General features: G+C 40.6%; 1 protein-coding gene across 1 annotated transcript; it reads left to right on the forward strand.

The window, feature by feature from the left end:
• Nucleotides 1–665: 665 nt before the first annotated feature.
• On the forward strand, nucleotides 666–13,292 carry LOC100550909 (lipase member M-like). Its single transcript, XM_003208026.4, has 10 exons — nucleotides 666–802; nucleotides 2,520–2,658; nucleotides 4,817–4,931; nucleotides 5,803–6,001; nucleotides 7,076–7,185; nucleotides 8,484–8,620; nucleotides 9,571–9,711; nucleotides 10,431–10,502; nucleotides 11,164–11,232; nucleotides 12,647–13,292. Exons 2-10 carry the CDS (start codon nucleotides 2,527–2,529, stop codon nucleotides 12,872–12,874), a joined length of 1,203 nt encoding a protein of 400 aa, XP_003208074.3. The 5' UTR covers nucleotides 666–802; nucleotides 2,520–2,526; the 3' UTR covers nucleotides 12,875–13,292.
• Nucleotides 13,293–15,561: the final 2,269 nt, after the last annotated feature.

Consider the following 15,561-nt stretch of genomic DNA (forward strand, 5'->3'; position numbering starts at 1 on the left):
ACTACAGTTAATTCATCAGGTAGGAAAGCTTACACAGAATTAATAGAAGTAACTTGGAATAAACAAGAAATCTTGCTAGCATACTGTCTGTGATGAAGTTTACTGATGTTTTCAAACTTCATTTGCAAATTCCGAGCAAACTGGTCTTTCTTTACTCTGCTATTCACTGATCTACAAGTTTAGGAATACATGTTTAGTGCTAAATACAGACATTCTAAATCATCTGTCTTTTCATTCTAAGCTTACCTAAAAAACAAACAAACATCCAAAAAAAAAAAAAAACACCTGTCCTCAAGAGACCTGCAAGTGCAGTTCAGAAAGCAAGAGATAGGTGTTGAACCAAAGACCACAGCACCTTCTTCACAAATCACAATAGCAGAGATTATATTCTTAGTCAGGAAGTTTTGAGAACAGCTGCATTCATCTTCATTCCAAAATAATATGAACACTCCCCAAGACAGGCAGTAGTACAGAGCCTGCCACAGCTTCAGGGAACACGAACCCCCAGGTCCCTGCTAAACATCCTAACCACGGGTTAGGTGCCTCTTAACCTCTCCTGATCCATGGTGCAATTAGGTCTTTCAGAATGTCATACAAAGGTGCTGTTTATCATAAGTACTGCCAAATCAGCACATAAGAATGCCTGCCTATACACATAAGGAACACACAACACCCTACTGCTGCTCTTAAATGAATTTTTATTTCCTTTTATTGGCGTAGGTTTCCACTAGTGAATCAGTCTGCTCGCAGAGACAGACGAGGACCTGCCGCAGAGGATTTAAGTGAAGCAGACAAAGTAGAGGTAAGTTGCTTCTACATATATGTTTGCGGTCTCTTTCTTGTCTGCCTCCATAAAATGTGCAATCTTCTTTTGTTCGGTTTATTGTGAGAGCACTCTGCACCCTCTGATCTGTAAGCCTGCAGCTATTCAAAGGGCACATTTGCTAAACTTGAGGAGACGAAGAAGTCATTGACCAGCTAGTGCAAAGAAAGGAGTAACTGACATTTTCATCTTGCTCTGCTAATGTTTTCCTCTCAAAACTGTTATTATGGTTGACTGAAAATGTCAGTGTTGAAAAACCACACATGAAGTGACCATTTGCTTTCAAGTTTCAATTGCATTTAACTTTTCCTCATAAATCAACCAGGATATTCATATATCTGCTAGAAAAGTTAACTGATTGTGTGGCTTTTAGTCCCACTTACTGTTATACGTGGAAAAAAATATATCCTCAGGATTATGCTGATAGATTTCTAGAAACTTTAAAACTTACTTTCATGAAATAGCAAAAATCTTCAGAAGTTTTGAATAGCTTTCTTAATGTCTTTTAAGTGTTTATTCCTTTATTAATTTTTAATGAAATATTTCTGTTAATTCCCTTTTGCCTCAGATAAATATTTCCCTTTACAATGCCTTATAACATAGAAAGAATAGAAAGTAGTTCAAAGCTCACACGGTCAAAACTTCATCTCTGAAATTAATGAGGCAACTCCAAGTCTTGGCATGCATTAATTGGTGCACTTTATCTGATTTAGAAAGCATTAATCTTTAAGTGCCTTAAAGCATACCAGCTAAGCCAGATGACAATACAGTTGATAGGAAAAAAGTAAGCCTGAAAAGGATGATAATTTTTCCTTATAGAGTAGTTAGTCTGTAGAATGGTCAAAAAAAAAAAAAAAAAAAAAGTAGATTGGTCAATGAAAAATGTGACGGTTTGGTAACAGCGAAGTAAGCGTACTAGAGTAAATCTGCATAGCAATCTTAAAATTGAGTGTATTTCCTATTTAACTTAATTGTTCTAGTGACTCAAAGAGTATGAATGATTTAATTAAAAAAAAACTAAGAGAACTGAAAACTCACTCCCTCATGAAGAAGTTCAGAGAGAACAAATTTCTTAGTTATCCATTCCTAGCTCTCTAAATCTTGAAAGTCTTCTCCACCAATGTCAGATAGTACACCCTGTTTTCACAACCTCTGTTCTGGTTCCTCAATGCTGATTGCAAAGGCAACTACGGCTAAAACCAATGTAACAGCTGATTTTGCTTGTGTTCCACACAGTGAGGCACTAACTAGGTAGATTCCAGTTCGCAATTTCTATTCAGCAAATAGGCTGTCTCACAACAACTCCCACCTCCCTTCCCCCTCCCCCCCCCAAAAAAAAACCACCACAAGAGAAGGCACAATCTTATTCTTCAAGTGGTTAAGACGCACATTTACAAGAAGTAGGACCATATGTATAAGAAAGGAACGATCTCATGGCACAAACTGGCACTGTTGTTCAGCAATAACATTCCCCTAGGACTGTTCCACATCCTCCTGAAGCCCTTGACTAATTCCTTCTCCTGTTACATGATATTAACTATAGACAGTTCCACCTTACTCAGGTATGTATTTCTGTGAGCCCCTTAGGAAGCACACCTGATACAACCTTAGAGAGACTCCAGACTCAGGGCTCCCTGCAAAATTCCGCAGTTCTCTCTTCCTAAAGCAAGTATACTGCATCTGCTCTTTCACACAGCCCCAAGATGTGGTGTCTCCTCATGCTGCTGTGCTCCCAAGCTGTTGCCTTTTCAGCAGGATTCACAGCACTTCATGGTCTGAAATCAGAGGAAGGACTGCACAGGAAGCAACGCAACCCTGAAGATCTCATGAACGTTGTAAGTTGTGTCATTTTCTCTGCATACCTTCTTAACATGTCTTTCACAACACCACTACCACTGTACCATCTTGAACAGGCCATGTGAAGAAGTCTAAAGAAGAGCCCCCTCCCTATTGCCCACTTTCCCAACCTGCCTTTCCCAAAGCCACTGCATTAGAGTCAGGACCGCAGTGAGGGCCATCTCCGAATGTAGTGGGGACAGATGTGATTTATGTGCATTGCACCAGGACACTGACACAGCACTGGAATAGAGCGTGTTGGCTCTCGCTCTTGGCTCAAAGGCCCAGCAAGTCCCCAGAAGCTGCTGGAGAGCACTGGAGATCCAGGCCACTGAATTTTAGCATCAGCAACTGTAACTGTGAATAGCGCACACTACGCACAATTTCAGCCTGAACAACAGACTTTCTCTGCCTGCATTTTGGGTGAACCCTAGCAGACACGTAATGAACATGTGGCTTATAACTGTGACTTTCGCTCGCACAGTCACATCTCTCAACACATCTTGATGTTTCCAGTTAAAGCACAAGGAAGGAAAGAGTGGGATCCTGTCAAGACAAAGATCCTTCCAGCTCTTAGGAAGGTAGAGAATACCTTCCTAAGAGAAAACTTGACATCCTATCCAAACAGACTGAGCTGCTAGACAGAAGCGGAGGCAGAGCCTAGTTTCTAGTCTCAATAGAAGTCCTTCTCTTCTGTAACAACTTGTTTGCTCGGTACAGTGGCACAGGAGGCTGAACCTCTCCTTCAACAAGTAGACTCTCACAACACTAGTAATTCAAGCCCCCTTGCTCTGACTCACCAGAACAGGCAAGACTGTAAAAATAGGTGATATTTTGTAATAAGAGCTCCACCCTACATGGCTTACCTAACAATATTTTAGCAGGAAAGGACTCATTATGGACCAAAGACATCCATTGGCACAGTCTTATACCAACACTGCTGCATGTTTACTCTCTAGAAACATGCCATCAGCACAACATGATGGTCTAGGTTGTATTTGCTGTGGGAGCTGAGACAGTCTCCCTTCTGGAGACAGCATCTGAGCACAGGGAGATCCGACTTCTCATGTTCCCCTCCCCAGCAACCACACTCAAATCAGTTTTCATTTTAGAACGTGTCTGTCTTCCTCTGTCTCTACTTCACACAGCCATGCTCTAGGAAAAAGCCTTGCTGAAACACAATTCTGGCATTGTTTCTCAGGGCCAGGTGTGACCCAAGGGCAACCCAGTGCAGTACTCCACTTAGGCAAGCAGCTTAGTCACCCAGTACAGTTCTGCTTTGTCCCATGCGGAGTCAGATACCAGACCACTACTCCCCTAAGCAGATGTGAAGCAGATTTTTGAGGCAACTTTTTACAAGATCTGTAATATTTAATTTTTGGCCACAGTCCCTGTAGCCATGGCCCTTACACTACTGTTACAGAACAGCCCCACATCTATGCTGCTCAGCTTGTTTGCCCTTAAAAACAGGCTGGCTTCATCAAAGCTGTCTAACAACATCATCTCTAAGCTCCAAAGGCACAAAGATGCATTCAGAAAAGAAGTGGAAAACACTGGGATGGAGAGAAAACACTACTCCTAGGACAGTCGTAATACAGTACAGCATATTCAACACATTCAATCAAGTTCTAGAGTCCAGGAACAGTCTTATTTGCATCACAAGTGATATTTATCATCTCAGCATTGTTGTCACCTTGAGTATACATGTACCACTGACACAGTAATCATAGCCAGCCAAAACCTAAACAATAGTGTGGTATGTCAGGAATGCTCCAAGCATAATTATGTGCTCTTGTCCAGGCAACAACATCTCTTGTTATTTCAGTTTGAAAGATAAAGTACTGAAGAGCATCAACCACATCAACCAAAGGCAGCTCTTCTGCTGTCACCATTTTTGATATCCTTCAACCATATATCCATCCATCCCCAAGAGAGAAATGGTAGAGCTTTGCTGACCCACAGGAGTCTCTGTAGGGTCCCTTCCCACCAGTATAACATACAACAGTAGAGAATAAGCCAGCAACACAACATCACATTCGTCTTCCTGGCACATTCTTGGCTAGCTGCACATCCCTAAACAGAAATAGCCTTCAGACAGTTTCCACTCATTTCCACAGAGCAAATGCAAATTAACAAGTTCTTCTTGGTTTCCCACAGACTGAAATGATCAGATATCATGGATACCCCAGTGAGAAGTATGAAGTTACTACAGAGGATGGATACATACTTGGTGTTTTCAGAATTCCCAATGGGAGGAACATGCAAAATACAGGTGCGGCAGTCATAGCACATAAGAAGAGTCTGTAATCCAACTCCAAGATCCCATCTGTCATGCTTGCACATGTTCCACACCTTCCCACCTTAGAAAAAGTGCTACTTCAATTCAGAATTCAGGTCACATTTCTTCTTCCTATATTCAGGTTTCAAATTTTTTACTTTTTTCCTCCCATGATTTCCTTTGACTTTCATGTTTAGTATAACTTTTGGCAGTCTGGAAAAAAATCCTGCCAATTTCTTCTTAAGCAATTCAGATTTAAAAACAACCTTTCATTTAACATAATTAAGGAAAATATTCTAGGAAAAAAAAAAAACCACAACTATTTTGACATCAAAATAAAGATTCTCTGCCTCGTGAAGGACAGTTAACCTGCTGTCAAGAAGGCGAATGTTCTGTAACATCCTGTTGGTGAGAAACACATCATTGGTTGATAAGAAATATTTAAAAAAGTTGAAAAACTATAATGAAAGTTTATACCTGGAATTCAAGGCCACAAATACTGGACAGTGCTGCTCTGTTTCTTGCTCAGATTTTGTTGTCTCTATATGTTATTTTGTCTTTAATCTTTCACTTTTAGAAATTGAGGGATCTGTAGATTGTTGTTTTTTTGGGGAAGGGGGGGAGGGAGGGAACTGATGTGGGCACAGGCCATCTAAATGTATTCTTCATTTACTACTCTTGGCATGAAATCATTAGGCCAAAACCAAGTCCTCCAGGCATCTTACCCCAAAATGCTTGTGCAGCTTTCATCAATTTCTTGAAGAAAGAATAGTTTAAAAACTTTCTGTAAAATCATACTCTGTTTTGAGTGCTTTTAATTTATTGCTATGGCATAAAAATAAATAAAAACACTCTTTTTTTCCAGGGCAAAAGCCAGCAGTCTTGCTGCACCATGGTACTTTTGCAGACTGTACTTACTGGATTGCTAATCTGCCCAACAACAGTCTCGGCTTCATCCTTGCAGATGCTGGCTATGATGTTTGGCTGGGAAACAGCCGAGGAAACACCTGGTCTGCAAAACACAAGACTCTTAAGACATGCCAGAAAGAGTTCTGGCAGTTCAGGTACTGTGTGGAGAAGGACTATCCAAAGAAAGCAACCTTCAGTGGACTAGCAACTTTGGGCAACTAATACTGGGATATAGGATCTTTACCCTTCAGGCTAGTGATTTTCATGTAACCTGACTTAAAATGAGACAAACAATACCCAAGAGCACCAGACCAATTCCTTCTGGATGCATCTACTTCTAGGAATGATTTGGCTAGGTGACCTGGACAGGCCTTTCAGCAAACAAAGAAGCAAAGATGGAAGTATACATGCACCCCACCATTTTTGTACATGTGTAGTGCTGGTTCCTCTGAGGAAAACATTTCCAGAAGCAGGAAGCATCTATGACCTTGAGGTCTCTCACTTGATGTCATTACCACAAGTGCAGACAGGAGAGAATAACGCTCACTTAAGCAATGAAATCTGATCCATGATAATAGACATTAACTGAAAGAGAAATGTATTTTATTACTGAAACACAACAGCAAGCATAACAAGAAGGCAGAGCAGCAAGATCTTAGGCTACAGGAAACAAGGAGCTACTTAGATATAAGAGCAGTAGGTGCATAAATAAGAGAAAGCAACTGCCTACCTTCAAAAGACCTGTAAGGTACTCAAGTATGCAAGAATCTCCAGATGAGATTAAATCACCTCCCCTGCCAACCCTGAAATAAAATCTGGGAATGGGTGGATCCTGGCCCTACCCTTTCTGGTCACTCAGGATTTTTGCATGCACCTGAGCTGCCTGGGTTGGCCTTGCTTTCCTACCAGGTGCTCAATCACTACTTCAAGCTGTGATTCAGCATTTCCACTACAGTTACCCCTGCTAGTGAGAGTACTTAAATCTGTTCCCAGAAGAGCCTCACCTAATGAACAGAGTGGGTACTTTCTCAGTAGAAAGAGGAAGGCGTTAGGCAGCCTATCAGTACAATTGCATCCTTTTGTCTTCTTCCCCAACTCACAGAAAAGAATGCAGACTAGGTGTGCATTTGAATGGGTGCTGCTCAGCGCTAAGGAAAACTGACGTTGAACAATTCACACTGTGATAAACAACCTGCCCCTCTGACAGCTTTTGTTTTTCTCCCCTGTAGCTTCGATGAGATAGGTAAATATGATCTCCCGGCTGAGCTATACTTCATCATGAATAAAACTGGACAGAAGAATGTATATTATGTTAGTCACTCAGAAGGTTCAACTGCAGGTAATGTTAGGATTGCCTGGCTATGAAATAGTTAACATCATTACCTAACCAGAATGTGCCTCTCTTTGTCAACTATCTTTCTGTCTCATAAAAAGTTACTCAAGGGAGAAATACTTTCTAACTTGATACTTGAAAAATATGGGAAACTTTCCTGCTAAGTGTTCTGCCTGATACAAACAAGCAAAACAGAATCCAGAAATGCTTTAAATTCTGTAACTAAGGTCTACTGATACAAAAAAGTTATGTACCAGGTATATTGCACTACAGTTTGCTAAGTATCCTTTCTTATTACTCTCTAGCCATTCATTATTACTTTTTCCAGAGTCTTCCAGCAAACGGATACTTTTCATGAAGTATCAACAACAAGGAGCTTTTAAGATGTGTGTGTCCAATCTCCATGGATTGGATGTAAATGTTAAAAGCAACGGTTCATAAAACAGTTTGAGAAGAAAAAGCAGAACTTACATATTACTAAGTCTCGTAATTTAACATGAGACATTTTATTTGAGGTATAGTTTATCTATGACTATAATGCACCACTATTGACTATTTCTAAACCACTGAGGAGATATCTGGGGGAAGTTGTATGTATCTTTGTTACTAGAATATTATTTTCCTTTCCTCTTATAAGAGCATTCACAGGGTGTGTCTTTGGGCAGCACAAATCACCCAGGCTAAGACATCTCTGCCCTTATCCACAGGTAAATCTGTTTTAGGCAACCAGCTAAAATTGTCACCAAATCTGCCAGTGGAAAAATTTGGATGTGTTCAGAAAACAGGATGAAATATACCCTTTTTGTTTCCCACTTCTTTCTTCCTTCCTCATACTGTTTCTTTATGTGTGTGTATTCACACTCACCTGAGTTTGCATGTTAGAAGTCAAAAATTGTGTTCTTAATGTCTCAGCCTTCATATATTTATTATGTGATGATATGCCATCATAAGCATAGTCTTTTAGAGACTGCAGGGTGAAAAACATCATTATTTTATTAGAGTTTGGGGAACTTTAAGGGAACTTGAATTCCAAAGATCGGATGGATGCACCATCTCTCAAAAACTGGCTTAACAGAAACTTGTCAGTTTTGAGAATTTTTGGATATGCTCTAATGAAGGTTCTCATTCTCATTGAGAAAAACTCTCAATCAGAATTAAAAAGAATCAAATGCTTTCCTTAGGTAAGGAAAGAGAGTTGTAATATAGTCTAATTTCTTGTTTGTCATCTTTTTTGTCATGTTTTTATGTATTAGGTCTGTGGAAGATCTCATCACTAACTTGATATCTGTCTTTTGTGTTTGCAGGCTTTATAGCACTTTCTACTTATCCAGAATTGGCACAAAGGGTGAAAATGTTCTTTGCTTTAGGACCAGTACTCACTGTCAAACACGCTACCAGTCCTTTTGTAACGTTTGCACGTCTTCCTCAGCCAGTGATCAATGTATGTCATTCCTCCTTCTGAAAGACCTAAATGCCTGCTCTATCTGTGATGGATTCACTCAGTCTAGACTGATTTTTAAGAAGATGATGAGTTAAGATTGAATTTAGGGTATCAAACTGTTGATAGAGCTGGTAGGCTTCAGACCTTCCACGGAACAAAATTACAAATCTTGATGCAACAAATTTTTGGAATTTCTTCAGGAAAATTTGCATGTTGTACCACTGTTTGTTAAAATCCAATAATTTTGAATGACACAAATATCATAAAGAAAAGTTGTGTACATACTCTACTAATATAAGTCTTAAGCTTAAGAAGAAAACTACAAATATTTCACAACTTAAATTCATTAGACACACAGTTGCTTTATGCTTGTGAAATATTGACTTATAAAATGATATAGGAAATTTAAAGAGTTACGTCTATTTCATACTGTAATTTGCCAACTTAATAGTATATTCTGTGAATTATAGAAATCTCCTGTATGACAAAATGCAGGAGTATATGCTTTTTCTTCCCAAGTTGTACCAATTATGTGAAAATATAGTGCCCAGCTCTACACTCCCACACTTGACTCCCCCTCTTTGCTAAATATCAGTACTCAAATTACAAGTTACAATTATTAAGTTTTGTGCACCTGTCTGAAAGAAGTTTTAGGGCACAGAGGGTCTTCCTATTGTCTACAGCTGTGACTGAAATCAATAGGCCTATCTCACTTCAGTCTGCACTCTGTAAACAGATGGATAGCAACCTCCAGGACACATGTCCAGGACAAAGAGACAGAAAGAATGCATGGTGTATTCTGAGGAAAAACTCACTTTAAATGACAATGGAAGGACAAGCAGTTTGAGCTATCTTAGTTAAGAGTACAGTACTAGAGAAGAAGGAGAGGCAATTTTCTGCATGATATACTCCTGCAACAAGATTAAGTTTCCCACTCTTCTGCCCCTCAGTTGGTCCTTGGTTACAAAGGAGCTCTTCACCAGAATGAGCTGCTGAGAAGGCTTGCAATACAGCTGTGCAGACTTCTGCAAAAAGTTTGTGCCAATATCTTCTACTCCATAGCCGGGGGCAGAGCGCAAAACCTGAATGTGGTAAGCATGTCCAAGAGCACATTAATGTCAGTAGAGAGGAGGCAATTTCGGAGGAAAGTGATTTTTCTGCCTTGTGTCTATATACAGTTGCCAGGAACATAAAGAAATAGATTGCACTTTTCAAATAATTCCAGCCAGGACCTCCGCTGCTGATGAAATGAGTCGCTTGTAATCAATTCACACAAGGGAGAAAGGAAAACAGTTTTCTGTTTTGGTCTGGTTTTTGTTTTTGTTTGTTTGTTTGCTGGAAGACCTTCTGCATCTCTCTTCTCATTGTTTTTTGCTCTCTGACACTCATTATTTAACAAGTCCTCCCATAAAAAGCTCTTACATGTGTAATCTCATTATGTTCACACAGGTAGTCTATTAATAACCTTCTTCCTCTCATGATTAAGCAGAATTCTACTTATAACCATCAGGCAAACTGTAAAAATAGGGAAAAGATCAATCCATGTTTATTCCTTACATGCAGTTTTCCATGCAACTAAGCTATAGTGTAGGAAAGACTCTTTCGTAAGGATAAAACTCAACATACTAATTACTTCTGTACAACCACACCATCTGTGAGTTTACCATCAATTTTGTTTAATATTTTAAAAACATTCTCTATACTAATAGGGGCTATAACACAGCAGCATTGTGTTGCTAAGGTTTTTCTCAGATTTATTCTGTCACAGCGTAGGATCCCTGCCTTTATAACACTTCTGTTTTTTCTCCAGAGTCGAATAGATGTATACGCAGGACATTACCCAGCTGGAACATCAGTACAGAATATTATGCATTGGCATCAGGTATAACTGCATAATACTGAAATATAAAACCACTCACTAATCAAATTACTAATCAGGTCTGAATTTAAAAAATGCACTCACCTTTCCAGTAGGACAGAGTCCATTTAATTCCTTTTTATAACAAAACAGATTCAAGAAGACTACTGCTAAGTGACAAACTAATTATAATCCACTTATAGAAGCTGAACTCTTGTAAGAATAACGGTGTGTCTGGAAAGGTCACCACTACTGTGAGCAGATCAGAACCCACTGACACACAAATGATGTATCCTTGTGATGTGTGATGTGAGGAGATATCACAGATTACACTACACAACTAATAATAACCCTGACAGGTTCTGGACAGGTCCTCTTCCCAGGACCTCTTTGAACACAGCCCCACGTCACAGCTAACTGAAGTGACTCCAGCCAAATTTGAAAAACAAAACATCCCAATGGTGGCAGCTGGGGAACAGGACAGAATGTTTGCAAGGGTAAAGTTGACAAAGCCACTCAACCTGTGGCCCATTCCAGGAAAGCCTGCAACTAGAGGAAGGGCTGGGAGGAACTCCCAATGCACTGTCTGATCCTTGTGTTCAATCACAGGGAAGAAAAATAGCACCAGCACTCTGCTCTGTCTCTTAACACTTGCATTTTATCTGTCATTGTTCAATATCTGCAGCTATCCCATACGGACAGATTCCAATCTTATGACTACGGCTCAAGGATAAACATGCAGAAATATAACCAGGTAAGGCAATATGGTTTTCCTGAGAACATCTTCTTGGGTCTTCACAAAACTAAGAACACATGACTTCAACTGCTGCAGAAAGAAGGAAAGAGTGACGTGAGATAATGTTTCACCTGAACCTAATACTACTAAGCGCAAAAGGCACAGGCAGTTCCTTGCAGACAGCTAATAGAAGTTCATGTTTCTTTCCCTACTGATGCAGTCCAGTGACGTGCCCATTTACCTGCCGTTCCCAAAAGACCACATCCATGTCCTAGGACTGGATGAGTGTGGGACAGCTCCTCTTCCCAAGAAATACTCAACCCCCACCTTTAAGTAGAACACTAGCATGGCCAAAAAAGCAAACAAACGAAAAGAAAAGGAGAGAGAAAAGGAAATGTATCTCTTGCCTTGATTTTGAGAAGGTTCTTACCTCCAAAATAAAATGGAAGGGATGCTTCAGAACAGCATAGTGAAGAATGCTGTGGCAAACTAGTGTATACTCTAAGGAAAAAAGGAGATGGACAAAAATTCATTACTCAGAAATGCTGCACTCCTGCAACACTGACAATTTGCCTGACAGTTTTTTGAGATTTGAACTGACCTGTTGACTTCTAGTGATAATTTCTATGTCAGAGCACACTATTTCATGGGTGATATGCTATTTTATAGGCAGAGAAATATTCCAAAGATTTATCAGACACTTTCCATCCAACTGTGGTATTCAAATACCAAAGCCTGAATTGGATAAAGTTCTATTCCCAATACATGTTTAGGAAACTGTCCAAAAAAGCAAAACAAAACCCATACAACAGCCAATGAAAAAAATAATTGAACCACTTTTAGATAATAGAGGTTATTGTCAAAGCACTTTTTGCATGTTCTCTCATCAGGCCGTAGACTAATCCTGCATTAAGTTACTTAACTCAGGGCTCAGAAGATCCCTGCTCTGCCCTGTGTTTGGTCAGTTTCCTCTGTGATAACAAGCAAGTAGCTTCACTGGCTATTACTCCCTAAGTAGCTATGATGTAGCTTCTTTCTCACTGTGCCACATAAAAGTGTGAAAAGAAAAAAAAAAAAAAAAAAAAAAGAAAGAAAAAGAATAGGACATGAACAACACCTCTGCAGTTCTCTCCTGATAAAAAGAAACACTGTTCTTTCCATATCCCTATCTATGATTAGAATAAGCAAGTGTCAAAGTTCTGGACAACTCATAGCCATGCACTGAAGAAAAGTCTAGAAATAGGATAGATGATTCTGTTCCGTGATATGTAGGGATTGGGGCTAGGGAAATACACATTAAGAGAGTGGATTTGATCCCTGCTGTTTTCCTATAGTGAGTGCAGAAGAGAAACAAACCTCTGCACAGAATCCTTTTTCTAAACACGGCTTCTGATATAAAAGCATTCACTCAGATGTCCTCCCTTTCTTACAGTCTACTCCTCCTGCATACGAGATAGAGAAGATAAGCACGCCCATTGCCGTTTGGAGTGGTGGACAAGATAAATTTGCGGATCCCAAAGACATAACAAAACTACTTTCTAGGATTAATAATCTCTATTACCATGAGAATTTTCCTTACTGGGGACATCTTGATTTTGTCTGGGGCCTTGATGCAGCTGAGAAAATGTATATGAAAATTGCTGAACTAATTAGAAAATAGCCTTAAAGATTCATACAGGAAGTTCCTTCATTCAGCAAAGCCTTCAGTTATTTCTATTTAGCAGTAGAATATAGGTATAGGGATTGGTATAGGGGTTTGTTTCTTTCTTGCATTCTATCTCAGGGTTTTATGGTATTTTGGTGAAGGCGGGTAGGTAAGTAGAGTAAGGTATGTTAGGAATGTAAGAAACACGAGGATGACCACTAAATATACAATCAAGAAGGCAGCATGAGTTATTTTGAAATATTTTAACAGTTACAGGACTGATTTTGCTACAAACAAGCTTTTATCTCCCTTGTATACTAATATTATATATTCCACTTGAGCCAGAGGTGTTATCATATGAAATCATAAAAATTGGATATAGTCATTTCTCTGTTTTAGTATTACTGATCTTTGCTTAAATTAAATCATTATCCTCTTCTTAAAGTGCTTGGCCTGTTTTTATTTTCTCACATTATCAAGAACAGCAAGCCTGAACCCCAAGATCTTCTGTCATGAGGCATTGCCTTATTAACCCAAATACCAAGGGATTCCTCCAAAGGCTACCTCTCAAAACCTATGTTGGAGAGAAACCACTTGCTGCTAAACACTTGTTAGAGAGATGCAGATACTCTCTCATCCTTCATGCCCACATATCATCAACTCTTTTGTTCACTCCCTGAGTACAAAGAGAGCAAACATCTCTACAACTATAACCTGGCAACTGAGAGTTGAGGAGATGCAGCTGTATCAGGCAGCATGCACATCAAGGACTAGAGCACCCATCTCAAGAAACATTCCTGATATTGTCAGTAAAGTTGTTTCAGGATCTTCTAACTTCTCAGCTCATCATGTCCACATGCTATGCCAATCACCTACAAAATAATCCAGAAGGTGAAAGATCACACCAAGGGTTCATCAATACACTCCAAGATAGAGTAACTCAGGTGCTGTGGGTGTTTCTGGGTGGAGGGTTAAGCCCAGATTCCTCAAGCAAGATTTGCGGCAAATGAAATCCATTTGATTGTTATCTGGAGACAGTCATCAATGTTTGTCTAATGTAGTAGAGAAAATATATGCAAAGCAGATGAAACACCTTGTCTAGCAACTACCACTGGGAACTCAACTCACAACTTATGGAGAGCTTTATAGTCCACAACCCAGAATGGACTCTCACCCACACCGCATCACCTGCCAGCTCCCAGCAGCCTGACCACCTCAGAGAATTCTGAACAGACCTACTCCTTCTCCTCAGGGAGCACAGGAGACATAGCACTGCCCCCAGTACAAACATGAGCTGGCTCAAATCCTCCTTTGACAGAGCTCGTGGCTCTGTCCCACTGAAGAAAGCCAAGGATAGTCAATGGGACCATTCCTGGGTGACGAAAGAAGGGGAATATAGCAGTTCTTCAAAAGCCAGTTGTATGGATACAGAGCTAAGACCAAGCTCACACAGCCTGGAAGTGGATACCAAGAGGCACTCAAGGAAATGAGCTTCTCCAGAGAGCCTTTCCATGTTCAACTAGAAGAAGCAGCCATGTATATACTCTGCAAGAGGTCACAGGGAAGTATTTGGGTAATGAGTAAAAAACTGCTCAGAAAAAAAAAGGAGCTAGTCTAACACCACCTCTGACCCAAGATTTACAAAGGGTTGCCAAAATTGTTTACAGAAGACAAAAACAACTTCCAAACAATTAGATAGGCTTGACACTTGATGATAAGGATTCCCACAAACAGTAATTATCTTTATATTAAAATCCACGAGGAACACAATCCTGTAATGGCTTATGTCAGCATAAAAAAGCATTCATCTCTTCCATGTCCTGTCAGTAGACTGTTAGCTACACAGACTACATCCCTGCATTGCTGTGAGAAGCCCTTGCTCCTCTGGACCCACTCCATCAGCTTCTCATCCTTCTGCTGGAGGCCCAGCTCTGAACACAGTACTCCAGATGGGGCCTCACATGGGCAGAATAGAAGGGGACAATCACTTCCCTCTCCCAGCTGCCACCCCTCTGTTGATGCAGACTGGGATACAGTTGGCCAATGGGCTGCAAGCGCACACTGCTGCCTCATGACCAGCTCTTTATCCACCAGGACTCCAAGTCCTCATCCACAGGGCTGCTCTCAAGGAGCTCTTCTCTCAGAACGAATGTCTGGGATTGTCCTGATTAAAGTACATTATCTTGCGATTGGCCTTGTTGAACCTCGTTAGGTTTCCATGGGCTCACTCTTAAGCCTGTTCTGATCCTTCTATATCGTTAACGTGGTTCTAGCTTCAGCTCTGCAGCCTTGAAGACCTTCCAGCAATGACTGCATCCCAGCAAATGCCACATGTAGAGCATAGGTGGGCACGCAGGACAGCAAGGGGCACCTGCGCTGCATTTGTATCCCAGCCCTTGTTCCACTCTGTGGGGAGAGACGCTCTCCTGTCCAACAATAATCCACCTTCTCAAGCCACATGCTGAGCACTGCATCGTCACTGAAACCTCTCTCCTTATCCAGACTCTTCCCTCAGGCAGTTAGCGATTGCTGTTGCTCCTTACCTAAAGGAGATTTAGATTTGCCCGAGTGAACCGTGTGCGCCCACTACTATATTCGGGCAGATGTGGAGGTACTGAAGCGGCGCCTGCCCTGCCCTACGGATCGGAGCTTGGAAGGGATGCGGCTCCAGGTGCCCGGCGTGGGGCAGCAGCTCGCCACCG

The sequence above is a fragment of the Meleagris gallopavo genome, chromosome 8, assembly GCF_905368555.1.
Source record: "Meleagris gallopavo chromosome 8, MGAL_WU_HG_1.1, whole genome shotgun sequence".
Classification (NCBI taxonomy): domain Eukaryota; kingdom Metazoa; phylum Chordata; class Aves; order Galliformes; family Phasianidae; genus Meleagris; species Meleagris gallopavo.